Genomic DNA, 26956 nt, shown 5'->3' with positions numbered 1-26956 from the left:
TGGAAACCATTTGAATTTTACTGTTTAGCAGAGTTAGAACACACTGGTTGCTTAGCAACGAGCTTGCAGTTAGGGACCCACAGCACAACGGGGAAGGAAGCAATCGTAGCAGAGCTCTCTATCTCTGCAGGTCTCTGCCGAGAATGAAATGCACTTGGCTTTCTTTGCAGAGAAGATAATCTTCAAAAGTGTCTAAATATAGACGTTGAATTTTAACACCACTTTGATGTCTACAGGTAATCCTGTTCTTGGCTTGGGCAAAGATTATACGGTAGAGAGCACACTGACTGGTTGCATCACAGGCTTGTTCAGCAATTCGAACGCCCAGGAATGAAGGAGACGGCAGAGTAGTTGACACTGCCCAATCCATCACAGACATTGACCTCTCCACCATCGAAGGGATCTACAGGAGGCACGGCCTCAAAAAGGCAGCCAGCATCATCAAAGACCAACATCACCCTGGCCATGTTCTCACCTCGCTGCTACCATTGGGAAAATTGTACGGGAGCCTGAAAATAGTGGACTTTATTCCCTATTATACCTTGTATTTTGGTTATTCATTTATTGTAATATTGATATACATTTATCTGTGTGTTATTTTGCACATGAGCCAAGTAAGAATTTCACTGTTGGTACATACAATTAAATAATCTTGACGTTTCAGATTTCAATGAGAGTGTATTTATTGAAGCGCAGAAATCAAAAACATTTATTCTTCCTGCTGTACAGACTGAAGAATCGCTTCATAAAAATCCTGATGATGCAACATAGAACAGTACAGCACAGGAACAGTGAACATGATGCTAGGGCCATCACATATATGCCTGCACATGACCTATATCCCTCCATTCCAGGCACATCCCTATGCCTATTCAAAAATCTCTTAAGACACAAAAAGCTTCAAGCCTAACCTGAAAGGACTGTCGGGGTCCCTGGACAGAGTCGAGGGAGGATGCATAGGGACAGGTGTTACATCTCCTGTGGTTGCAGAGGAAGGTATGCTCTCTAGTTTGGGATTTTTCAAGCCTGGGAAAAAGGTTCTAACTGTCTACTCTTTCTATGCCTCATAATTTTGTGCACTTCTACCTGGTCTCCCTGCAGCCACCAGCATTCCAGAGTAAACAGTCCAAGTCTATGTAACCTCTGCCTGTAGTTCTTAAGTTCATGAGACATAGGAGCAGGATTTGGTCATTAGGGCCATCGAATCCACTCCACCATTCAATCATGGCTGATCTATTTTTCCTTCTCAACTCACAACTGTGTTCCTGCATTCGACACCAACACCATCGTGAAGTTTGCAGACGACACAACAGTGATTGGGTTGATCACCAACGGTGATGAAATAAAATACAGGGCGGAGGTGCAGAACCTGGCGGACTGGTGCACACGTAACAACTTGTCACTAAACACCTCCAAGACCAAGGAGCTGATTATTGACTTCAGGAGGTCCCACAATGGAGAATACGCCCCAATCGCCATTTACGGGGAAAGTGTGGAGAGATTGTCCATCTTTAAGTTTCTGGGCCTCACATTTCAGAGGACCTCACATGGTCCACCAACTGGTGGTCAAGAAGGCACAGCAACGACTGTTCTTCCTGAGGACATTAAAAAAGACTGGTCTGCCCCAACAGCTGCTGACAACGTTCTACCGCTGCACCACAGAGAGCATATTAACGTATGGCATCTCTGTGTGGTATCTCAGCTGCACGGAGGCGGAGAGGAGAGCTCTTCAGCGCGTCGTCCACAGAGCGCAGAGGATCATTGGGACAGAGCTACCAGCCTTGGAGGGCATCTACCACACACGGTGCCTCAGGAAGGCCGTCAGCATCCATAAAGACTCATCACACCCCTGTAACGGACTGTTCGAACTACTTCCCTCCGGCAGACGTTACAAGGCCTTCTACGCCCGAACCTCCAGACTCAGAAACAGCTTTATTCCAAGAGCTATAGCGGCTCTGAACCGGCCCTGCTGAGTGCCCCCCATCCCCCCCGGACTGTCTCCCTCGGATGGTCACGTCACACAGCTTATTTATTTATTTTACTTTTCTTTTACATCGGTTGGAGCTGCATACTAAATCTCGTTGCACTGACGTGCAATGACAATAAAATATATTATTATTATTATTATTATTATTATTATTCTGCCTTCTCCCCATAACCCTTGACAACCTCACTAATCAAGAACGTGTCAATCCCGCATTAAAAATACCCGGTCGGCCTCCACAGTGTTCTGTAGCAATGAATTCCATCAATTCCACCCACTCAGTAAAGAAATTCCTCCTCATCTCCTTTCTGAAGGTGCATCCTTTAATTCCGAGCATGTGCCCTCTGGTCCCAGACTCTCCCACGAGTGGAAACATCCTCTCCACATTCACTCTATCCAGGCCGTTCACTCTGAGGTAGGTTTGAATGAGGTCTCCCCACATCCTTCTAAACTGTAGCTAATACCCTGTTATCCAGGCATCGATGTCACGTTTGGAACTTTAAATCATGAGTCATTCCCAACAAGCATGTTCTTCCAGTTCAATCTCTTGCCCAATGTCTTCATTCATGAAACGCACCATATAATATTATCATTCATGATCATGGATTAATACTCGTTTGGACAAATTCATACTGAAAGGGATTGGGGGAGGCAGAGTGAGGGGGATGAGAACCAAATTCAAATTAATTAGATTTACAAACTGAAAAAAAAAATCCCAAAGTATGATTTACATTATATTAAATTATATTATATTATTTTGCAGTATTTCAAGTGCATGGGCATACAGTTGTTGCTTTACAATAATAATAAACTTTTGTAAATTGAAATTCCATTTAAACTGTGACCTGCAATTCAATAATACTAGGCTGGAGAACCAGTTCCCATCCCGTAGTACGGTGATGGAAGTGATATCCATGCATATTATTGTTCTCTACCACTGCATCTCATTAAAAACATATGAAATTATTCAATTTCTATTCTCTTGAGAGAGGGACATCAAATTTGATTAACATCCACAGGTTAGCTAAGTGGCAGACTGGGTAGGGCTGCTGCCTCGCAGCACCAGGGGCCTGGATTTGATCCGGACCTCAGGTATTGTCTCAGGTACACATACAGTGCAGAAACAGGCCCTTCGGCCCAACTTGTTCACGCCGGCCAACAAATCCCAGCTGCAATAGACCTACCTGCCCGCTTTTGGTCCATATCCTTCCAAACCAGTCCTATCCATACCTTTCTAACAGTTAACTAAATGTTGGAATAGTCCCTGCCTCAACCACCTCCTCTGGCAACTTATTCCATACACCCACCACCCTTTGTGTGAAAAAGTTACCCCTCAGATTCCTAATAAGTATTTTCCCCTTCACCTTAAACCTACTCGATTCACCTACTCTGGGCGGGAGACGCTCTACTCCCAAAATGCTATGCATCTACCCAACCTATTCCTCTCATGATTTATACACCTCTATCACCCCTCATTCCCCTGTGCTTTAAGGAATAGCGTCCCAGCCTACTCAACCTCTCCCTATAGCACAGATCCTCTAACCCTGGCAACATCCTTGTAACATTCTGTCCGTGTGGAGTTTGTACGTTCACCCTGTGATTGCATGGGTTTCCTATGGGTGCTGCAGTTTCCTCCCGCATCCCAAAGATATGCGGGTTAATTGGCCCTCTGTAAATTGCCCCCTAGCATGTGGGAAGTGGATGGGAAAGTGGGGAAATACAGAACGAATGTGACGGGGTGAATGATGGTCGGCATGGACTTGGTTGGCTGTATCTCTAAACTAAACCAAAATGTTGATTTTGCTTTTTAACAAGAAAGGTTAGATTTGTGTTCTCTGTTTCATGCAACACATTCATTTTAACTTCTAATACGTTATTATTTCATTGTGATTTAATTAGTTTAAGTATTACATCAGGCAATGTTTTTACACCACAGCAATCTGCTCCAATTTAATTATCTTTCCTGTTTTATAATTACTTGATTTTCAACTGTAGAACACTTGAAAATCACAAATCGATTCTCTTCAAAACAAAAAACTATCAATTATATTTATTCTCAAATGCTGCTGTTAATTTAAGATAGATGAATGAAAGTGGATGATTGCGTTTTTAAATAGGGGCAAGCAGACAAACTGAAGAACCATACAAGAAACATTTCACGCCTCTTCGCTCCTTATCTCACACCTTTTGTTTTTTCATCTCTGCCCTTTGTCCACATATCTGCCAATCAAACCCCCCTCCCCCTCATCTGTATCCACCTAACACCCTGCAAATGCAGGAGATGCAACACCTGTCCCTATACCTCCTCCCTCAATTCTGTCCAAGGACTCCCGTCAGTGAGGTAGAGGTTCACCTTGCACCTGCTCCAACCTCATCTACTGTATCCACTGTTCCATGTGTGGATTCCTGTATATCGGCGAAACCAAGCACAGGCTCGGCGATCGTTTCAATAGACAATAGGAGCAAGAGTAGGCCATTCGGCCCCTCGAGGCAGCACCGCCATTCAATATGATCATGGCTGCTCATCCTCAATCAGTACCTCGTTCCTGCCTTCTCCCCATATCCCTTGACTCCGCTATCTTTAAGAGCTCTGTCTAGCTCTCTCTTGAAAGCATCCAGAGAACCAGCCTCCACCGCCCTCTGAGGCAGAGATTTCCACAGACTTGTAAGTCTCTGTGTGAAAAAGTGTTTCCTCATCACCATTTTAAATGGCTTACCCCTTAATCTTAAACTGTGGCTCCTGGTTCTGGACTCTCCCAACATCGGGAACATGTTTCCTGCCTCTAGCGTGTCCAAACCCTCAGCAATCTTATATGTTTCAATAAGATCCCTCTCATCCTAAATTCCAGTGTATACAAGCCCAACCACTCCAATCTATCAACTCTGACAGTCCCGCCATCCCGGGAATTAACCTGGTGAATCTACGCTGCTCTCCCTCAATAGCAAGAATGTCCTCCCTCAAATTGGGAGACCAAAACTGCACACTATGCTCCAGGTGTGGTCTCGCTAGGGCCCTGTACAACTGCAGAAGGACCTCTTTGCTCCTATACTCAACTCCTCTTGTCATGAAGGCCAACATGCCATTTGCATTCTTCACTGCCTGCTGCACCTGCATGCCTACTTTCAGTGACTGATGTACAAACGCCCCCAGATCCTGTTGCACTTCCCCTTTTCCCAATTTGACTCCATTGAGATAATAATCTGCATTCCTGTTTTTGCCACCAAAGTGGATAACCTCACATTTATCCACATTAAACTGCATCTGCCATGCATCTGCCCACTCACCCAATCTGTGCAAGTCATCCTGCATCCTCATAGCATCCTCACCACAGTTCACACTGCCACCCAGCTTTTTGTCATCTGCTAATTTGCAAATGTTACTTTCGCTGAACACCTGCGCTCAGTCTGCCTAAACCTACCAGTTGCTAAACAGTTTAAATCCCTCCCCCCCTCCCCCTCTTCCCACACTGACCTTTCTGTCCTGGGCCTCCTCCATTGTCAGAGTGAGGCCCAGTGCAAATTGGAATAACAGCACCTCATTTTGCTTGGGCAGTTTACACCCCAGCAGTATGAAAAATGACTTCTGTAACTTCAAGTAACTCTTGCTTTCACGCTCTCTCCATCCCTCCCCCTTCCCAGTTCTCCGACTTGTCTGACTGTCCCTGATTACATTTTATCACTGCTTAAGAAGGAACTGCAGATGCTGGAAAAATGGAAGGTAGACAAAAATGCTGGAGAAACTCAACGGGTGAGGCAGCATCAATGGAACAAAGGAATAGGTGATGTTTCGGGTCTCGACCTGAAACATCACCTATTCCTTCGCTCCATAGATGCTGCCTCACCCACTGAGTTTCCCCAGCATTTTTGTCTACCTTTTTATCTCTGCTTGCTTTGTTGCTACCTACTCCTAACTAGCAATGATCTGTTCCACATATTCCTTGATCTCCAACCCCTTTGATGTCTCATTCTCACATCTTGCACTTCCTTATCTCTGTATCTCCCCCTCCCTCTCAATCTGAAGAGCCTCGACCCTAAACGTCACCCATTCCTTCCCTCCAGAGATACTGCCTTTCTTGCTGAGTTACTCCAGCAATGTATCTATCCACCTATCACTTGCTAGATTGCTTTTCTGACCACGCCTACTGCAATCAGCCTGAAGGAGAAGAAATGGGTATAGTACAAGGACAAAAACAATGCCCCTAGTCTATGTACTTTGGAGCTTATAGCGTTTAATAGTGTTGTAGTATTTGGCTCAAATCCCTCGAAATGTTTCCTATCCTTGTACCTGTCCAAATGTATTTTAAAAGCGACTAGACTAAGTGGGACCCATTAGGTCCCTGTCATACAGGAGGCCTGGTCCCCCAACGCAACCCATTCCCTAGCACAATATTCCACCACTCACCCGTTCCCCCAACACAACCTGTTCCCCCAACGCACAACTCCACCACTCACGCATAGCCCCCAACTGCATAGGCACGGTTAATTTCCCCTCATTCCACAGCTCCCTCCCTCTCCTCCTTACCCTTCCTCCTCTTTCCCCTCTACTCCTGCCCTCCCCAATCTCTCCCTCACCTCTCCTTTCCCCTACCCCCAGTCACTCCCTCCCTCCATAACTCTCCCCTTCCTACCACCTTCCTCTCTATCCCCAACCACCCCCACTACTCACCTCCCCCTAATCCCTCCCCTATCCCTCCTCACCACCCCCACTGCCCTCCTGTCCCTCCATTACCCACTACCTCCCTCCCCCCCTCTCCCTCTTCCCCCCCCCACATTCCTGCCTCACCTTCTCCACTTTCCCCCCCTCTCCCTCCCTGAACCTCTTCTCCCTCAATCACCCCATTATCCCTCCTCCTCGCCTCTCCATGATCTCCAGGGTGCTGCTCCTTTCCCTCCTTGTGTGCCAGGAGCAGCAGTGCTGCCGCCCTCAGATCCAGTCTTAGCGCTCAGGCCCCAGATCGTCGTCTTGGCCTCTCCCCATCCCTAGAGCCGGCCACTGTCACCTGCAGATGCAGCTCCAAGGCGGCATTTCCCCGCGGGCCCGGGGCGGCAGAAATTAAAATGTAAGTAATCTTACCCGTGTCACCGTTGTGAAAAAAAGATGGTGATCTGAATTCTGGAAAGGCCCCAACTGCACAGGCGTGGCTGAGGATGCGTTGGGTGCCCTTTGCGACGCCAGTAAAGATGCACACGGGAACTCTCCCCCAACTGCGCATGCGCGGGTGAGGGCACTGTTTTAAGTTCGTTTTTTAAAAAACATTAATAACTTTTGAAATATACCATCAATCTGAACAAAACCCGTTGCATTTACAGCACAGGACAATGGTGAGTAAGGTGCGGCAACATTTGTAGCGTTTTTGTGCAAATAGAGGTACAATGCAAACCTGCAGATAACAAGATTAGAGTTTTAGTTATATAATAATATAGATTATAGTATATCCAACAACCTCCTCTGGCAGCTCATTTCATATACCCAACACTGTGTGAAAAAGGTGTACCTCAGGTTCCTATAAAATCTTTCCCCCCCCTCATCTTAAACCTATGTCCTCTGGTTCTTGATTCCCTAACTCTGGCTAAAAGACTGTGCATTCATAAATTATTATTATTATATATTTATCTCGGTAGGCGGCGCGACTCTGGTCAGCAGCGGCCTCTGCAGCCTGTCCGCGTTTTTATTATTTTTTGTCTATGTTTATATGTAGTTTTTGTTATTTTATGTTGGGGGTGTGTGTGTGGGGGGTGGGGGTTGGGGTGGGAGGGAGGGGGGGAACCACTTTTAAATCTCTCCCTGCACTGGAGACCCGACCTTTTCTCGTCGGGTCTCAGTTGTCGTTGGGGCTGCAACGAGGAGCGGCCTCCAACAGAAGAAGCTGGGGACTCTGGTGCCGACTCACCTCACGTCGCGGAGCTGGCCGAGACCGGAGCGGGTGGAGCGGGGGAGGAGCGCTGCCGCTGCCGCTGCTGCTGCTACTGCTGACTCGGAGGCTGCAACTGCGGGTCTGGCGGACGGCGGCATCGGGAGCCCGCGGGTCCCTGGAGGGAGACCGCTTTTCAGGGCTCCTGCAACGGCGACTTCTCCCGCCCGAGTTGCGGGGTCGAAGAGCTCCTGGAGCGGGGCCTACATCACTGCCCCGCGCGGCTTGGAATGGCCGCGGGACTCTGCGAGCGCACGCCGGGTGCTCTAACATCAAATGACCCGTTGTGCGGACCTCGCACCACCCGGCGTGGCTTTAATGGCCGCGGGACAATCGCCATCGCCAGCCGGGGGCTTTGACTTTGACTCTGACATCGGGGGGGGGGGGGGAGAGTGCAGTGGAGAGATAAGTTTTTTTGGCCTTCCATCACAGCTATGTGATGGACGTTTATGTAAAATGTAAATTATGTTGTGTCTGGGGTCTATTTGTGTGTAATGTATGGCTGCAGAAACGGCATTTCATTTGGACCTCCAGGGGTCCAAATGACAATTAAATAGACTATTGAAGTAAGAATTTCATTGTTCCATTGTTGGTACAGATGACAATGAAACACTTGTCTCAACTTCTTCATGGGCAGGTGTCTAACTTCAACGAATGCAATGGCTTCATAAGTTCCCAAGTCACAGGACCTATTGGCATGGCTTCCACAAGTCATATGAGCAGAATTAGGCCATTAAGCCCATTGAATTTACTTTGCCATTCAATCATGGCAGATCTATCCTTCCCTCTCAACCTTATTCTCCTGCCTTCTCCCCATAACCTTTGACAATCCCCGTTTTAAAAACACCTAATGACATGGCCTCCACAGCTGTCTGTGCCAATGAATTCCACAGATTCACCACCCTCTAACCAAATAAATTCCTCCTGATGTCCATTCTTAGGGTACATCCTCTTATTAGGCTTCACCATTCTCTTTCACATCCAAACTGGAGTCCAATATGATTGTGTAGGAGAGCATCAAACTATTTCCTTCCCCCAATCTTTCTTTCCAATAAAAAATACATTTGCTAAATGAATGGACACCTCCTCAGAGTCTCCCAATCACAAACCAAAAATTACATTTAGAACATAGAATAGTACTGCATGGGAACAGGCCCTTCAACCCACAATTTATATGCTGATCATGATGCCAAGTTAAACTAATCTCTTCTGCCTGCACGTGGTCCATATCCATCTATTCCCTGCATATCTATGCACCTATCTAAAAAGGCTATTAAAAGCCATTATTGTTAACCATATTATCCACGACCTCAACCCTCGTGGAAAAACATTAAAGAGATGTGTTCCACTTTGCCCCACTCACCTTAAAAGCTATGCTCTTAGTCTTTGACATTTCAATCCTGAGAAAAGATTCTGACTGTCTACCCTATCAAAGCCTCTCATAATTTGATATACTTCTATCAGGTCTCCTTGCAACCTCTGATGACCCAGATAAAACAATCCAAGTCAAGCAGGGAATAAAAGCATCTGGATCATGTACAGGCAGTTGAGATCAGTTTAGCTAGGCTTCATATTCGGCACAAACACTGTGGGCCAAAGTGTCCGTTCCCGTATATATCTATGCCTTTCATAATTTCATAAACCTCTACCAAAGCTTCCCTCAACCTCCGATGTTCCAGAGAAAACAATCCAAGTCTATCCAACTACTCCCTGTAGCTGAAACCCTCTAATGTCTCTAATGCAGCCAGCATTCTGGTAAACCTCCACCGTACCCTCTGCAACCTCTCCCTGTAGCTGAAACCCTCTGATGCAGGCAGCATTCTGGTAAACCTCCTCTGCACCAATCAGTGTGCTGTTGTTTCACCTACTAAGCAGGTCCTGTAAGACAGCCCAAAATTACTCCCACCCCACTGATACTAGTGTCCTGGTTTGATCCACAAAATTGAAAACACAAGGAGCCACAGAAGGCAACTCCAGACTGATCAACTATCCTGGGAAAGATCACCCTGAAGAGGATCATGAATGTTGAACCCTTTCTGGATGTTGGCAATCATAAATTCATGAGACACGGGAGCAGAATTAGGCCACTCAGCCCATCAAGTCTGCCACACCATTCGGTCATGGCTGATCCATTTTTCCCCTCTCAGCCCCGTTCTCACCGTAACCGATGGCAAAAACATGTCAATCAATGCCCAATAACTTGGCTTCCTCAGCCATCGGTGGCAATGGTTTCCACAGATTTACCACTCTCTCGCTAATTAAATTCCTCCTCATCTACTTTTTAAAGGTACGTCCTTTTATTCTGAGGCTGTGCCTTCTGGTCCTAGACTCCCACAGAGAGCGAGCATAACTGAGGAATCCAACACAGGATCTGACACCAAAACCAAAGAGAATATAAATTAGGTTATTTGGCCCATCTAGCCTACTCCGCCATTCAATCATGGCTGATCCATCTTTCCCTTTCAAGCCCATTCTCCTGCCTTTTCCTCGTAACCCTTAACAGCCTTACTAATCAAGAATCTGTCAATCTCTGACTAAATAAATACCCAGGAATAGCTGAAGGAAACATAGAAAATAGGTGCAGGAGTAGGCCATTTGGCCCTTTGAACCAGCACAGCCATTCAATATGATCATGGCTAATCATCCTAAATCAGTACCCCGTTCCTGCTTTCTACCCATATCCCTTGATTCCATTAGCCCTAAGAGCTATATCTTGCTCTCTTAAAAACATCCAGATTCACAACTCTCTTGGTGAAAATGTTTTTCCTCATCTCAGCCCTAAATGACCTACCCCTTATTCTTAAACTGTGACTTCTGGTTCTGGACTGCCACAACATGGAGAACTCAGCGGGTCAGGCAACATCTCCAGAAGAATGGACAGGTGACATTTCAGGTCGGGACCCGCAAAACGTCACCTATCCAGGTCCTCCAGAGATGCTGTCTGACCTGATGAGTTACTCCAGCAGTGACGGTGTTTTGTTCAGGTTTCTGCCATCTACAGTTTCTGGTGTCTCCATTGAAACTTGAAGCACATGCAAGAATGACATAATGAGGTGGTACACTTTCATCAGCACCACCTGAAGAAAATCCTTGACATAGATTTTGAGGATCATTGTACTGATACCAAATGCCAAAACCACAGCATTACACCATTAATGATCAATATTAGGTGCAATGGACAAGAAGCTGTCAGCACATGTCCAGCATAGTAACTGTCATGCCAAAAGATAGTAGGGCCAGAGAAAATTCTTCAAAGACGTTAAGAATTTTTATGATTGACTGAAAGACAGCATGGAATGACGTGGAACAGGCGCTTCAGCCCACTGATTCCACGCTGCCCAATCATCACCCATTCACACCAATTCTATGCTATCCCACTTTCTCATCCACCCAATACACACAAGGGGCAATTTACAGAGGCCAATTAACTTATAAACCCACACGTCTTGGGATATGGGAGCAAACCGGAGCACCCAGAGGAAAGCCATGTGGTTACAGGGAGAACGTGCAAACTCCACACAGACAGCATCCGAGGTCAGGATCGAACCGAGGACTCTGGCGTTGAAGCAGCAGCTCTATCCACTGCGCCACTCTAACGACTTTGCAATCCTAGTTGGCTACATACACCTTATTTAAACAAATTAAATATTAAAATAGCATTCATAATAGCAAGCAGAAAACAAAATTGTTGCAATAACTTTATTTCATCCCATCCTTGTCCATTTCATCTCTGAATAATTAATAAGAGTTTTTATTGCTACTGTAGGTACTGGTAGATAAAATAGAGCACTCTACCTGTTTCCCATCTAATGTGTACAAGCGTTTAACTGCTCCAGAATCCAACTTGATGGCATCAGTGATGTCCGTAAGCACCTGGTCAAAGGAATGTGCAGTCTTCTTATTCAGCAGGATTCGCACAGCCTTCCGTGGCTTCACGCCGCTCCTGATGATGGTCACCAACTTGGGACGGATATAGTCTTTGCTCTCCTTCGTCTCGAAGGGAGCTGCCTTCGAGCTGCTGATGGGCACGGGGGTACGATTTGCCCCACTCGCCTTGACGTTCACTGACCAGTTTGGGTTGACGTTCTTGGTGTAGTCGACCTTCCGATATGGTTCCACAGATGCGCAAACATAACTTTCCCCTGAGGAATGACAACGGTGCACAAATAATGTTCATGAGTTCAACAGTTAGAAGAGCCGAATTAGGCCATTCGGCCCATCAAGTCTACTCCGCCATTCAATCACAGCTGATCTGTGTTTGTAGGAAGGAACTGCAGATACTGGTTTAAACCAAAGATAGACACAAAATGCTGGAGTAACTTAGCAGGACAGGCAGCATCTCTGAAAAGAAGGAATGGGCGATGTTTCGGGTCGAGACCCTTCTTCAGACTGATCTATGTTTTTCTCTCAACCCTATTTCCTGCCTTCACCCCATAACACCCGACACCCTTACTAATCAAGTATCTGTCAACCTCCACCTTAAAAATACCCAATGACTTGGCCTCCACCACCGTCTGTAGCAATGAATGCCACAAATTCACCAAATTATCTGATTCTGACGTCCTTTTATTCTGAGGCTGTGCCCTCTGGTCCTAGACACTCCCACTAGTGGAAACATCCTCTCCGCATCCACTCTATCCAGGTCTTTCACTATTCAGTAAGTTTCAATGCGGTCCCCCGTCATCCTTCTAACCTCCAGCGAGTACAGGCCCAGTGCCATCAAAAGCTCATTGTTTAATTGTGACAATTCTACATTAAAACAAAATTAATTATAAAATGCCACATACGGTGTACATTTAGTGATACCGCAACACAGAACAGTGCAGCACAGAAACAGGCCCTTTGGCCCACAATGGTTTGCTGACCATGATGCCAAGCCCACCTGTCATTTACCTGCACCTGATCCATATCCCTCCATTCCCTGCATATCCATGTGCCTATCCAAAAAATCCTTAAATGCCACTATTCCCATATGTGCTTCTGCCACCATCCCCGGCAGTGAGTTCCAAGCACTCAGCACCCTCTGTGTAAAGAAACTTGTCCTGCACATCTCCTTTAAACTTTGCCCACCTCACCTTAAAGCTATGCCCTATGTCTCTGACATATTCACCCTGGGAAAATGTTTCTGATGGTCTTTGACCGTTTCTGACCGTTTACCCTATCTGTGCCTCTAATAATTTTATCTATTTCCATACTGCTGTCTGAAGAAAGGACCCAACCAAACAGTTGTCTTTCCATTCATTTACTTTAGGGACAGACCTTTCTGCCCACTGGTCCGCGCCGACCAGCGATCACCCTGCACACTAGCACTATCCTACACACGAGGGACAATTTAAATTTTACAGAAGCTAATTAATCTAGAAACTTGCATGTCTTTGGAGTGTGGGAGAAATCCACACCCAGAGAAAATCCACACAGGTCACGGAGAGAATGTACAAACTCCGTACAGACAACACCCGAGGTCAGGATCGAACCCGAGTCTCTGACGTAGAAAGGCAGCAACTCTACTACTGCACCACAGTAACTCCACAGATGCTGTCTTTCCAGCCGAGTTCCTTCAGCATTTTGTGTGTTGCAGAAGGCAAAAGACGCTGGGCATGCTGGGCAGAGGACAGGGCAGTCAGAGTGTCTCTAGCCCCAGTACACCAGTCCCACCCACCCCTTCCCCCCACATCCCCTCTACATCTCTCGTTAGACAATGACATAGAATGGAATAGAGATAAAAGACTTGCCACATCATGCAACATTTATATCAGCCAGGAGTTTGCCAACATCATAGCTCATAGTACAAATGATAGGAAACAAAAAGTATTGTTAGAATAAGACAGACACAAAATATGTAAGCAGAAATAAAATGGAGCTTCAGCTAGAGGAATAAATGGCAGTTCTAAAGAGTGTGCCAAAATAGAAATACCTAGATATAAGTGCTTACAATATGGCAAAGAGCACTAAAGCAGTACAATTATGTTTAACATGTACAATACATTGCGTAGAGCCACACAGTGAGTCCTTTCAGCCATCCAAATCCATACTGACCACAAACAACCCTCTTACACTAGTTGGTCCAAAAGACCCATTTCTAAGCTGTGTGAATCTGTGATGTGCAAAGCCAATTCATGTTCAGGGGAATGGGTCTTACTGGAATACTCTACAAGGGCCAGCATACACCACAATGGGCCAAATGACCTCCTTCAATGCCAGAACAATACTATGAATATAAAATGTGGGAAGGCACAACTGGTAGAGCTGCTGTCTCACAGCGCCAGAGACCGGGTTCAGTCCTGATCTCGGGTACTGTCTGTGTGGAGTTAGCACGTTCTCCTTGTGACCATGTGGGTTTCCTCCGGGTGCTCCCACATTGCAAAGACATGCGGGCATGTGACCTCTTCTGGGTGCTCCAGTTTCCTCCCACATTGCAAACACATGCAGATTTGTAGGTTAATTGGCCTCTGTAATTTGTCCCTAGTGTGTCGGGAGTGGATGAGAAGTGGGATAACATGGAACGTGATCAATGATCAGAGTGGACAGAGGGCCAAAGGGCCTGTTTCCATGCTGTATCTTTAAAAACTATAGTATTAATGGTATTGAAGATAATGTCAATAGAAAAATACAGAAATGACAAAACATATAAATAATATTAGCTTTGGTTTGAAAAATAAGGTTCTACACAATAATACAGAAGCAATATAGAGTAATAACAAAGAACTGCATATGCTTTTTTATACCAAAGATAGACACAATATGCTGGAATAGCTCAGCGGGTCAGGCAGCATCTCTGGAGAAAAAGGATGGGCGATGTTCCAGGTCGGGACCCTTCTTCAGACATGAAGGCTTAAATCAACTCCACATGGCTATCTCAGAGTTAAACACAAGTGGGAGCGTGTGTACGTGTATGAGAGTATTGATGAGATACAATACGCTATTAAAATTGAGAGATATCAGTCAGGAAGAGCATTTAATAGATCTTCGTTGGGCAGAGAAGGAGAGAGAGCATGCAAGAGTAATGGGAATAACTCGCACATCCCACCAGGCTCAGATAGAAGTCTTTAATATTCACGTATTCTGTAAGAAGCAGAAACAGATCGAGATCCAAAGGCAGTGTATCAAGTGGATTCAGGACAGCTTTCAGAAAATGAGAAGCACCATGCCTGAATCAGTCAATAATCTTACCATAATCGAAGGCTTGTCCCATCCCAGTCATTCCTGCTTCTCTCCACTCCCATCCGGCAATATTTGGATGATAATTAATTTGGTTTTAGTGTTGGTTTTACTATAATTGTGTTATATTAAATATGTCTATGATCAAGACTTGGTTCTCAAGGTCGGTGGAGATTAAGTAGATATTGGTATTAGTATCATTATTGTGTTTACTGCCTCAGATATTGCAGAGAATTGTAGACGGGGCCCAGACCATCGCACAAACCGACCTCCCTTCCATTAACTCCATTTATACTTCACACAGTCTCGGCAAGGCCATCAGCATAATCAAGGACAAGTCACATCCTGGCCATTCCCTCTATTCTCCCATCGGGCGAAAGGTATAGGTAGGAACTGCTGGTGCTGGTTTACACCAAATGCTGGAATAACTCAGCAGGTCAGGCAGCATCTCTGGAGAAAAGGAACGGGTGACGTTTCGGGTCGAGACCCTTCTTCAGACTGACAGGGGAGAGGGAAACTCGAGATGTGAAAAGGTAAGGTGTGAAAACGATAGATCGTGTGAAAATGCACACCAGATTCAGGGACAGTTTCTTCCCAGCTGTTATCAGGAAACTGAACCATCCTACCACAACTAGAAAGCAGTCCTGAATCTTTGATTGGACTTTACTGGCTTTATCTTGCACTAAACATTATTCACGTTATTCCCCTCATCATGTAACTGTATACAGTGAATGGCTCAATTGTAATCATGTATTGTCTTTCCATTGACTGGTTAACACGCACCAAAAGCTTTTCAATGTACCTCGGTTCACATGACAATAAACTAAACTAAACAGAAAAGCAGCCAACAAAATCAAAGACTTGTGCCACCCTGGCCATTCCTTCTTCTCCTGGCTCCCGTCCAGCAGAAGGTACAAAAGCTTGAAAGCATGCACCACCAGACTCAGCAAACAGCTTTTTCCCTTGTGTTATCCGGCTTCTGAATGGTCCTTGCATAAGCTAGGGTATTGTCTGATTCACCTCTACCTCATTGCAGGCATTGGACTTTGTCTATGGAACAGATGCGCTACAGAACGGTATTCTGCACTCTGGATCTTCCTCTTTGCTCTACCTACTGTACTTGAGTTTGGCTTGATAGTATTTATGTATATTATTATCTGATCTGATTGAATAGCAAAACAAATCTTTTCATTGTACCTCAGGACATGTGACAATAATAAGCCTAAACCTAAATAAACAATCAAGGGAAAGCACTGGCTGGATTCAACATATTAGGAAGAGTCAATGGGAAAACTAATGAGCTTTCAATCACAAAAAAGACACAAAATGCTGGAGTAACTCAACAGATCAGGCAGCATCTGTGGAGAATGTGGATATATGAATCAGTAAGTTAGGTGACAACACCTACTCCACAATAACTCAAAACAAGTTTGCAGATGACACAATTGTGGTGGGTCAGATCACGAACAGTGATGAGACAGAGTACAGGAGAGTACAGGGAGGAGATAGGCCACTTAGTGACATGGTGTCAGGCCAACCTCTTCCTCAATGTCAGCAAGATGAAGGAGCCAGTTATCGACTTTGGGAAGTAGGAGTGGAGTACATACCCCAACCAGCATCAATGGTGAGGAGATGGATGAGAGCTTCAAATTCCAAGGAGAAAATATCACCAATTTGTCCAGGACCAACCATATTGACATTAGGCCCAAGAAAGCACACCAACGTCTCTACTTCCTCAGAGGACCGAGGATATTCGGTATGTTTCCAATGACTCTGTCTAATTACTACAGATGCGCCACAGAAAGCAAGCTGTCCCATTGCATCACAGCTTGGTTTTGAAACAGCTCTGCCCAAGATCGCAAGAATTTACAGAGATTTGGAATGTAATCCAGTCCATCACACACACCAGTCTCCCCACCATTGACTCTATCCACACTTCACGTGGCCTCAGAAAAGCAAATGGTGGTGCCAGATAAAAATCAAGGAAAGCAGAGCTGTGGATGTAGCCCAGCTCATCACGCAGACCAAGCTCATCCACCCTTGAGCCAGGGCTTGATGTAGTCATACAGCACGGAAACAGGCCCTTCGACCCTACTAGTCCACGCTAGACCAAGATGTCACTTTGAATCAATGACATGGAATCAAAAAATACGTGGGAAGAAAAATGAATAAAACTAATTATTCCATTTTGCAAAGTGATTAAAAACATTGAAACAGTAAAAAAAGATCCTGTGGAATCAGTGTGCAGTCAGTTCATCATAATAATCAACAAAGAACATTGAATTGTTTCAAAGATAAAACATGAATGTCATGGAGTAAATCAGCGGGTCAGGCAACATCTCTGGAGAAAAAGGATAGGCGATGTTTTGGATCGGGTTCCTTCAGACTTAAAAAAGTGTTGAATTATTTCATATTGATTATGTTCCTTCCTCATTCACACAAATTTGTTTAGTTTAGTTTTGAGGCATAGTGTGGAAACAGGGACTTCAGCTCACCGAATCCACGCTGACTATCGATACCTGTTCATACTAGTTCTATGTTATCCCACTTTCTCATCCACTCCCTGCACACTAGGGACACTTCACAAGGGCCACTTAAACTACAAACCCACATATCTTTGGGATGTGGGAGGAAAACCGAGGATCAGGAGGAAACCCACACGGTCACATGGAGAATATGCAAACTCCACACTGACAGCACCCAAGGTCAGGATTGAACCTGGTCTCTGGCGCTGCGAGGCAACGGTTCTATTCGTTGCGCCACTGTGCCATCCACTTGTGAATTCTCTTAAACCATCACCCAGTGTATTATTGTTTTTTATAGCCTTTAACAATCTCTCTCCAGTTAAGTGAACTCTATTTACTGAACATTTATTGTAAAATAATATCCAAGCACAAAGCCCTGTGTTTTCACTGGGGAAAAGCAAAAATGGCTTGGATATCCTTAGCTGGAAGATGTGTTGAGAATTAATTTACTGGCACATTGTGTGATCACTGGAGGGAGAGGAAAAGGCAGGGTGGCCTCTTGTTTAGTTTTGTTTACAAGTGTAAGTTAATTTACAAGTACAAAATGACAACCAAAACACTTTTCTAAGGAGAGAACAAACGAAAAAAAATGTACGCAAGGATAGCAAAGGTTAAGAGGGATATGGGCCAAACATGGGCAGGGACAACTATAGATGGGGCATCTTGGTCAACATGAGCATTTAGGGCCGAAGGGGCTGCTTCCGTGTTGCATGACTCAATGATACATCAGAGTATTGAGTAAAGAAGTTGGGAGTTTATAATACAGTTGTACAAGACATTGGTCAGTCCAAATTCAGAGTATTGTATTCAGTTTTGGTCACCCTGTTATAGAAAAGCTGTTGTTAAGCTGGAAAGGGTGGAGTGAAGATTTATGAGGATGTTGCCAGGACTCGAGGGTCTGAGCTGTAGGGAGAGGTTGGGCAGGCTAGGACTTTATTCCTAGGAGCTCAAGAGATGAGGGGTGGTCTTATAGAGGTGTATAAAATCATGAGGGGAATAGATAGGGTAAAAACATTTTACCCAGAGTTGAGGAATTAAGAAAAAGGACGTAGAGAGTTAGATTTAGCCCTTACAGCTAAAGGAATGAAGGGATATGGGGAAAAAACAGAAATGGGATACTGATGCCGCGATGGCTGCCTCGCCAACAGTCTGTTTGTTCTTTCGCCTTTTTGTTTCTTTTTACTGTGTTTTAGAAGTTTGTATTAATGTTCTCTGGTTTGTTTTATGTGGGGGGTGGTGGAGGGGGTCGGGGTAAACTTTGTTTCAGTCTCTTACCTTGCCGGAAATGCGATTGTTTTCCAGTCGTATATCCAGTCATTCTGCGACCTAATATCATGGAGCTTGAGGCCTTGCTCGGGACTGACTTTGTGCCCCACCATCGGATCCGATTCCTTGCCTGGGATCTACACTCCAACTACAGCCTGCAGCATTTAACATCAAGGAGCTCGCAGTCTCAGGTTGAGACCGAGTCGGGAGCTCCAAAGTCACAGAAGATTTTGAGCAATCCCAACCCAGGGTTCGATCGCCCGGCGTGGCGGAGCTGAGATCCCCCCCGATGCAGGAGCTTGATCGCCCCGACGCGAAGGGCCCGCCGCCGGCTACGGGAGTCGAGATCGTCTCGTCATCGGAAGGCTCGAGGCCCCCAACCGCGGGAGAACAATAAGCGAGTTCGGTATTCTGACTGCGCATGCCCGGGTCATAGGTCACTAGCTATAAAAGAGTCTTAGCAACGGTGGTGCTGCATTGTGTGCAGGCTTGCGTTTCGTCCGTAGTCGGGTTGGGGTCGGCTCTCCGTCGCTGCGGGTGCTGTTGAGTTGCTGTTGGGGCATCCCCGTCCCATCCCCAGTGTCCTGTACCTGTCCCAAGGTGTCCGGGGTGGCCCTGGGCTGGCGGGGTGGCCCCGGACTTGCAGCCAGCGCTGCAGCCGCTGGCTCCAGCTCGGCTCTGCCTATCCCGCCGGGATGGTCCCGGTAGCCCTGCACCTCCACCCCCTTCCCCTCAGTCCGACACCAAGACCCTGCTGAAGATGGGCAGCCACCAGGCCTGCTCGAAACCGGGCTGCTGCTGGAGTCGGGGAGGGGTCCTGCCAGCCAGGCGCAGGCCGGGCGCCCGCTGGAGCTGTGGGTACTGTTGGTGATGGTGGTGCTGGGGTTGCCGCCTCTCCACGGTGGGCCTGGGGACCGGTGTCCCGTCGGTCCGGACATCTTCAGTGGGGAGGAGGAACCGGGGACTGGTGATGGTTCGGTAGCGCTTGATTGCCCCTCCCCCCACAGTCATCCACCCCCCTCCCCTCCCCCTGGCCCACCCGGTTCGTCTCTCTCCCCCCTCCCCCCTGTCTCCCAATGAAGAAAAACAAACACAAAAATCGGACCAAAAATATACAGATGGTATCTCTAGCGCTGAGATCTATTTACCGTTATAGCTTATGACTTTTTACAAATCCCATGATTCCTTGCATTTTTCAGAATACCGAACTCACTTATGGAGGGAAGAGATTGAATATTTTTTTCGCCTTCCATCACAGTGAGGAATGTGGAGGAGTAACTGTGGTGGAAGTTTATGTTAAAATGTTTTTTGTGTGTTCTGTTGCTTTTTATTAGTATGGCAAATCAAATTACTCATATGTTGCAAAACTTGGATAATATGATTATGATGATCAGCCAAGATCTTACTGAATGGCGGTGCTAGCTCGAATGGCCGAATGGCCTACCCCTGCACCTATTTTTCTATGATTCGATGTTTCTATGTAGGCTTGAGATGAGAGGGGAAAGATATAATAGGAACCTGAGAAAAACTTTTTATATGGGTAAATGGAAGTGATTGAGGCAGTACTATAACAACATTTAAAATACATTTGTATAGATACACAGATAGGAAATGTTTAGAGGGATATGGACTCGTGTGAATGTTGGTTGGTATGGACAAGTTGGCCCGCAGGGCCTGTTTCCATGCTGTATGACTATGATGTAAGTATCAAACCAAAATGTTTTAACTTTAATCTGAGAAGCACTCAAGCCCTTGCAGCACCAAGCGGTCCTGGAAAGCTGAAAAGGTACCTGTGGACACTGTGCGCTCACTCCAGGGACACAAGGGCACATACATAAGCCCGCAAGAGGGTTGGGCCGCCGGACTGGGTGGGGCCCCTGACTGCCATGACCCACCAATGGCCAGTTTGGCCAGTCCTTGCTGTACACCCACCAAGAGATCCCCTGGCCCCCTCCACACTGGGGGGGAGGGGGGAGGGGCAAAGATCAGCAGAATGGGGCTGAAGTTTTGGTAATACATTGTAGAAACAGGCCCACCGAGCCCACACTGACCAGCAATCACCCATACACTAGCATTATCCTACACACTAGGGAGAATTAACAGAAGCCAATTAGCCTAAAACCCGCACGTCTTTGGAGTGTTGGAGGAAACCGGAGCACTTGGAGGAAACCCAACGCGGTCAGAGGGAGAACATGCAAACTCCGTACAGACAGCACCAGTAGTCAGGATCAAACTTGGGTCTCTGGCGCCGTGAGACAGCAATTCTACCACTACGCCGATGTGTCATATATTTGATCTGATTTGATAGTATGAAAAATAATGGATTTCACACTGTACCTCAGTACACACAAGAATAAAGAGTCTCAGTACATGTGACAATAATAAACCTAAAGCTAAAAGGAACAATTTGTGATTGCAGAACATTTAGCGATCTTAATAAAGGGAATTGACCTTTTAAAATATGCATCTTACATTAACTATTAAAGCCATTAAACATCCATTAGTGCATCCACTTTCAACAGAAGGGCAATGATACAAAATGGTGAAAACCTAGCCATAAAAATAGCTTAATAGATGAGATGTCAGAAATAAATTCAGTCTTTATCAGTGCTATTCAGGGTCGGTAGTAAACGCTACGTACAACTGTTATACCTCAATAGGTTGTTTTATCTCTATATAACGTGGCCAGCAGTCTCCAATAATTCAACCCAGATGAGTACAAATGTATTTTCAATTTGGTGAACAAGGTTCATGGTAATGACAAAGGAATATCGTGGACAGACCATCTTTCAAAGAGGCCAAAGGAAGCAATCTGACTCCACCCTGTGCTCCCCTTTGTGTGGGGCTTTGCAGATATTCTGTACATCCCTGCTTCTCTTGCACAGTCCTATTTACAACACAACAATTTCTATATTTAGTTGGTATTATTCGTGGTGGTTGTTTCAACTAGGTCATCGGCAAATCAAATAAATCGCATTTTAATTTAATTACCACCACAGTTTAAAAAAAGGTAGATATATTCTTTCTGTGCTTGCCCAATTTGTTGCGTGTTCTGCAAACCTTCAATTAAAATACCTCTCTCCTCTTGTTATCATAATGCAATATAACGGGATTTTATATTCTCCCCCGATATCATCTGCCAATCTATATACGCACAGCAGTGATCCCCATTCACTGCAGCGAATTTCAAATAGCAGGGGGAAAAAAATGGTCGGCAGATTTATAAGTAATTCAGATTTAATTGTTTCTAAAAAGGTCAGGATCTACTAATGGGTGGGAGTTTATGCACCTTAACAGCTCATTAGAAATAAATTATATTTTTGGATCCAAGTCCCTCAGCTGAGAGGAAACAAAAATAAGAAGGATTTAATCTGCAAACCATTTCTCTTTTAGAATGAGCCCAATTCAAAGCTGAAGGTAAAGCTCATGTATTAATCCTTTTTTTTCATTGAGACATGTTACCACTTTAATTGACTGATAGTTGAATCTTTAACAGTACAAAGCTGAAATTGCACATTGTTTAAACTGAGCATACGAGAGGTTTGACTTTATTTGTCTTGCCAAGATGATGAAATATCTCCCTGCTTATAGATTCTCCACTGTCACCCAGTGCAGAAACCGGAGAGTCACAGTGTCATCCAGCACAGAAACAGGCCCTTCAGCCCTACTCGTCCATGCCAACCTAGATGCCAGATTTACACTAGTCCCATTTGCCCACATTTGGCCCATGTCCCTCAAAACATTTCCAATGGATGTACCTGTCCATAAAAAGACACAGTGCTGAAGTAACACAGCGTGTCAGGCAGCATCTCTGAAGAACATGGATAGGTGACATTTCGGATAGGGACCCTTCTTCAGACTGAATTCCTTCTCCCCCTTTTGCAGCTTTCTTCCACCCACCCAACCCCCCCCCCTGCCCCGCCCATCCACCCCCAATCAGTCTGAGGAAGGGTCTGGAACTGAAATGACACCTAACAGTGTTCTCCAGAGATGCTGCCTGACCCGCTGAGCTACTCCAACATTTTGTGTCTTATTTTCCCTCTGCATTTGTGTACGAAATCGTGAGAGGAATAGATCAGGTAGATGCACAGAGTCTCTTGCCCAGTGTAGGGGAATCAAGAACCAGAGAACATGGGTTTAAAGTGGGGGTGGGAGATTTAATAAGAACCCGAGGGTTAACTTTTTTTATATATACAAAGGGTATGGAACGAGCTGCCGTAGGTGATAGTTGAAGCAGGGACTATCACAACGTTGAAGAAACATTTATACAGGTACAGGGATAGGGCAAGTTTAGAGGGATATGGGCCAAACGCAGACAGGTGGGACTAGTGGAGATGGGACATGTAGGTTGGTGTGGGCAAATTGGGCCGAAGTGTATGTGTCCATGACTATCTTGTGTAGGAAGGAACTGCAAATGCTGGTTTAAACTGAAGATAGACATAGAATACTGGAGTAACTCATCACTATGGAGGAACTCATCACGAGAGAAGGAATAGCTGACGGGAAATATCACCCATTCCTTTTCTCCAGAGATGCTGCCTGTCCCGCTGAGTGACTCCAGAATTTGGGGTCTATCTTCTGTGACTATCTTGTTTGGGCAGCTTCTCACAAGTCCATATTTTTCCGAAGAATAACCACCCCTGACTCTGTCTGATGAAGTGTTTCAACTCCAGACGTCACTTAGTCCTTTTCTTCAGAGATGCGGCCTGACCTGTTGAGTTATTCCAGCATTTCGTGTCTATCTTTGGTGTAAACCAGCATCTGCAGTTCCTCCTTGCACATCACTTTGTGTATCAACCAGTATCTGCAGTCCCTTGTTTCTGCGTAGTACCTGTCCAAATATCTCTTAAATGCTGATATATTATGAGAGTACACTACGTTTAAAAAAAAAAAATCTGGGTGCTTTGGATACACACCTGCCACTAGCTCTTCCAAGCTGGATACTTTCCTCAGCCCATCGATGGTGTAGATGACACGAACTCCCTGGGGCAGATTGACATTGTCGGAGAGAGTCCGGGTGAGATCAGCCAGCAGCGCCTCGAAGGAGCGGACGCGGTCCTGAGACACCGCATAGACGATGCCTTTGAAATAGCGGTCCCCGTTGCGGTAAAAACGCACTTTCTTGGCCTTTTTCTCGGAGCTAAGCGTTTGCAGGGTCCGGGTTCGGTAGAAGCTGCAGTGGGCACTGTGTGTGGGGCTGGGTAACCCATTGAGACGGGAGCCCCGGCCGTATCTCAAAGCCTTGTCTCGCTCGTCAAAATGCTCGAACTCCAGGTCTCTGTCCATGTCCAGCTGATCTGCAATTATATTTTTGGAGCAAAAATAAAAAGAACGTATACATTTATCTTTATCTCCCAACACCAGGTTGCTTTTCTAACAAAGGAATATCATCACTTAACTCGGAGGGGAAAACAGCCCTCGTTGCAAGATATTCAATTAAAACAATATATTTCCTATGCTGCAAATCAACACTGAATTCAGAGAGAAAGCCTTCTTCAACAAATAATCCATTTAATAAAAAAATATTCATTCCACATTTTCTAAGGCAGCACAGGGGAGGGGGGAGAGGGAGCTTTCGTGACAAAATAGTCAATTAAAATATATATTTTACACGGTACAAGCCAACACTTACTCAAAAGGAGGAAAAGCTCTCGTTACAAATAGTAAATTAAATAATACATTTAGAAAATATTTATTTTGCATTCTGCAAACCACTTAAATTTAGAAGGGGGGACACGCTTTACAGAATAATTAATCTACATTTAATTCAGGGCGGGTGGGTGAAGTAGCCCTCTTTACGAAATAATCAATACAAATATTTATTTTACATGTTGCAAATCAACATTTTATTCAATGGAAGAAAGGCCCTTAAAAAAATAATTAAAAATATATTTTGCATTCTGCAGGCTGCGGTTTAAAGCCACTGGATATTGCAAGAGGAAATGTAACGTGATACATACATATCTGCAGGTAGAGGTGGGTCCCTTTTATGCCAGGGGTTTTCTTCTCAATTAACGTTATTAGGTGAAAGAGGTGCTGCTTGCCTTTGTTGTGTCTCCGGAGCTCTCGGTATTAGTTCTGGGTGTTGGAAGGGGGGGATGAGACGAGGCGAGGACAGCAGCTGCTTGCTTCTTCCGCTGCTGCTGACTGCCTGCTATTTGAATTGGCCCATTTACATTCACCCTTCGCACCACACACTCCCTCCTCTCATCCTCCCCAGAGAAAGTATTCACCGGTTTAAATCACATCCCGGCTCATCCGGCTTGTGGACAGAAACCACATCCAAGTTGTTTCAACTAAAGATACTAGCCAGCGTTAACGCTGACTGATGTTGAGATGGAGAATAGAGAATACAGAGGTGAATTGCAACATTTAACGATGTTATACAAGAGAGAAAAGTGAATTGCAACATGTAAGCAATGTTATACAAAAGAGAAACATTCATATGAAAGGGGAAAGTGAATTGCAACTTATAAGCCAATGTTATACAAAAGAGAAACATTATATAAAAGGGAAAATGAATTGCAACATTTTAGCAATGTTATACAAAGGAGATATAAAGAGGTGAATTACAACGTTAGCAATGTTACACAAAAGAGAAACATTTACATTGAGAAAGGGTGAATTGCAACATTTTAGCAATGTTATAAAATCAAATGAATTCTTCCTGTCGAGAGCTCTTCAAGCACTTGTGATCTATACCAAAAGTCCATCTTATGATTTTTTAAAAAATGGCATGCTCCTGGAGAGAGTACGTCCAAATGTTTCTTAAATGTTTCTTACCTCCTGCATCAGCTTGTTCCATATACCGAATACCCTTTGTGTAAAAAGGTTACCTGTGGTCCAAGGAATAGTCCCAGCCTACTCAACCTCTCCCTGGAGCTCAGACACACTAACTGGCAACATCCTCGTAAATCGTCTCTGCACCCTTTTCAGCTTGACACCATCTTACCATAACAAGGTGACCAAACCAACATCTTGTATAACTGCAACATGATGTCCCACCTTCTAAGCTCAATACTCTGATGAAGGCCAATGTGCCTTTTTGACCATCCTATTTACCTGTGGTGCCATTTTCAAGGAACTATGTACCTACACTCCTAGATCCCTCTGCTCTACAACACTCCTCAGAAACCTACCCTTCACTGTGACAGTGTAGGTCCTGCCCATGTTAGACTTCCCAAAATCTCACACCTCACTTTTCTGTTTAAAAAAGTATATATTTTTTTTAATGTAATCATGCAAAGTAAATTTATGCCAGTTTTCCATTCCACACATGGCAATGTTTTCTCTACATAATTTAAAACATGAGTTGAGTAGACTGTTTCAAAGAGTTATGTCAGACTATCCCATGGGATACCGGTTGAGATACAGTATGTGATGGTTTATTGGTTTAGTGTTTGGCAATGGAATAATCCGAGAACAATTACAGCAGCAGTAAATAATAGAGTTGTGTCTGATAATGTATTACCTGATTTGGGCCTAATAGCATTATGTAATGGCTCTTTGTCATTGACTAAGGTGAATGTACAGTCTTTTACCCAGAGTGGGAGAACCAAGAACCAGAGGGCATAGACACAAAGTGCTGGAGTAAGTCAGCATCACTGGAGAAAAATGAATAGGTGACATTTCGTGACTGAACCCTTCTTAAGACCATGCAGGTTTAATGTGAGCGGGGAAAGATTTAATAGGAATATGAGGGGCAACTTTTTCACACTTAGGGTGGTGGGCGTATGGAAAGAGCTGCCAGAGGAGGTAGATGAGGCAGGTACTATCACAACATTTAAAATACATTTGGACAGGTACATGGATAGGACAGATTTAGAGTGATATGGGCCAAATTGGATAGGAATTGATTCTGGGAGAAGCTTTCATGATCTACATGGAGGAATTGACGAGGACTCTGAGAACACAGTACAAGCACTATGGTGATCTATAACACTATAACACCATTCAAAAGACATGTAGGAAAGAACTGCAGATGCTGGTTTAAATCAAAGATAGACACAAAATGCTGGAGTAACTCAGCAGGACAGGCAGTATCTCTGAACAGAAGGAATGGGTGATGTTTCAGGTTGAGACCCTTCTTCAGTGATCAGTCTGAAGAAGGG

At 45.0% G+C, this 26956-nt stretch overlaps 1 protein-coding gene across 3 annotated transcripts in view; it reads right to left on the bottom strand.

Moving 5' to 3' along the window:
• dclk1a (doublecortin-like kinase 1a) overlaps nucleotides 1-24943 on the bottom strand; it is a 161645-nt gene extending 136702 nt beyond the window's left edge. For all 3 annotated transcript variants that reach the window (XM_055636827.1, XM_055636826.1, XM_055636829.1), the window contains exons 1-3: nucleotides 24806-24943; nucleotides 23762-24142; nucleotides 11692-12038 (exon numbers count right to left, since the gene is read on the bottom strand). In XM_055636827.1, the coding sequence (XP_055492802.1) occupies nucleotides 11692-12038; nucleotides 23762-24131 (717 nt within the window). In that variant the 5' untranslated portion in view covers nucleotides 24132-24142; nucleotides 24806-24943. The remainder of the gene's footprint in view (nucleotides 1-11691; nucleotides 12039-23761; nucleotides 24143-24805) is intronic.
• Between the last annotated feature and the right edge of the window lie 2013 nt (nucleotides 24944-26956).

Source organism: Leucoraja erinacea, chromosome 6, assembly GCF_028641065.1.
Source record: "Leucoraja erinacea ecotype New England chromosome 6, Leri_hhj_1, whole genome shotgun sequence".
NCBI classification, from domain to species: Eukaryota; Metazoa; Chordata; class Chondrichthyes; order Rajiformes; family Rajidae; genus Leucoraja; species Leucoraja erinaceus.
Note: the sequence above shows the minus strand (reverse complement) of the source record. Positions and strands in the feature narration are given on the sequence as shown.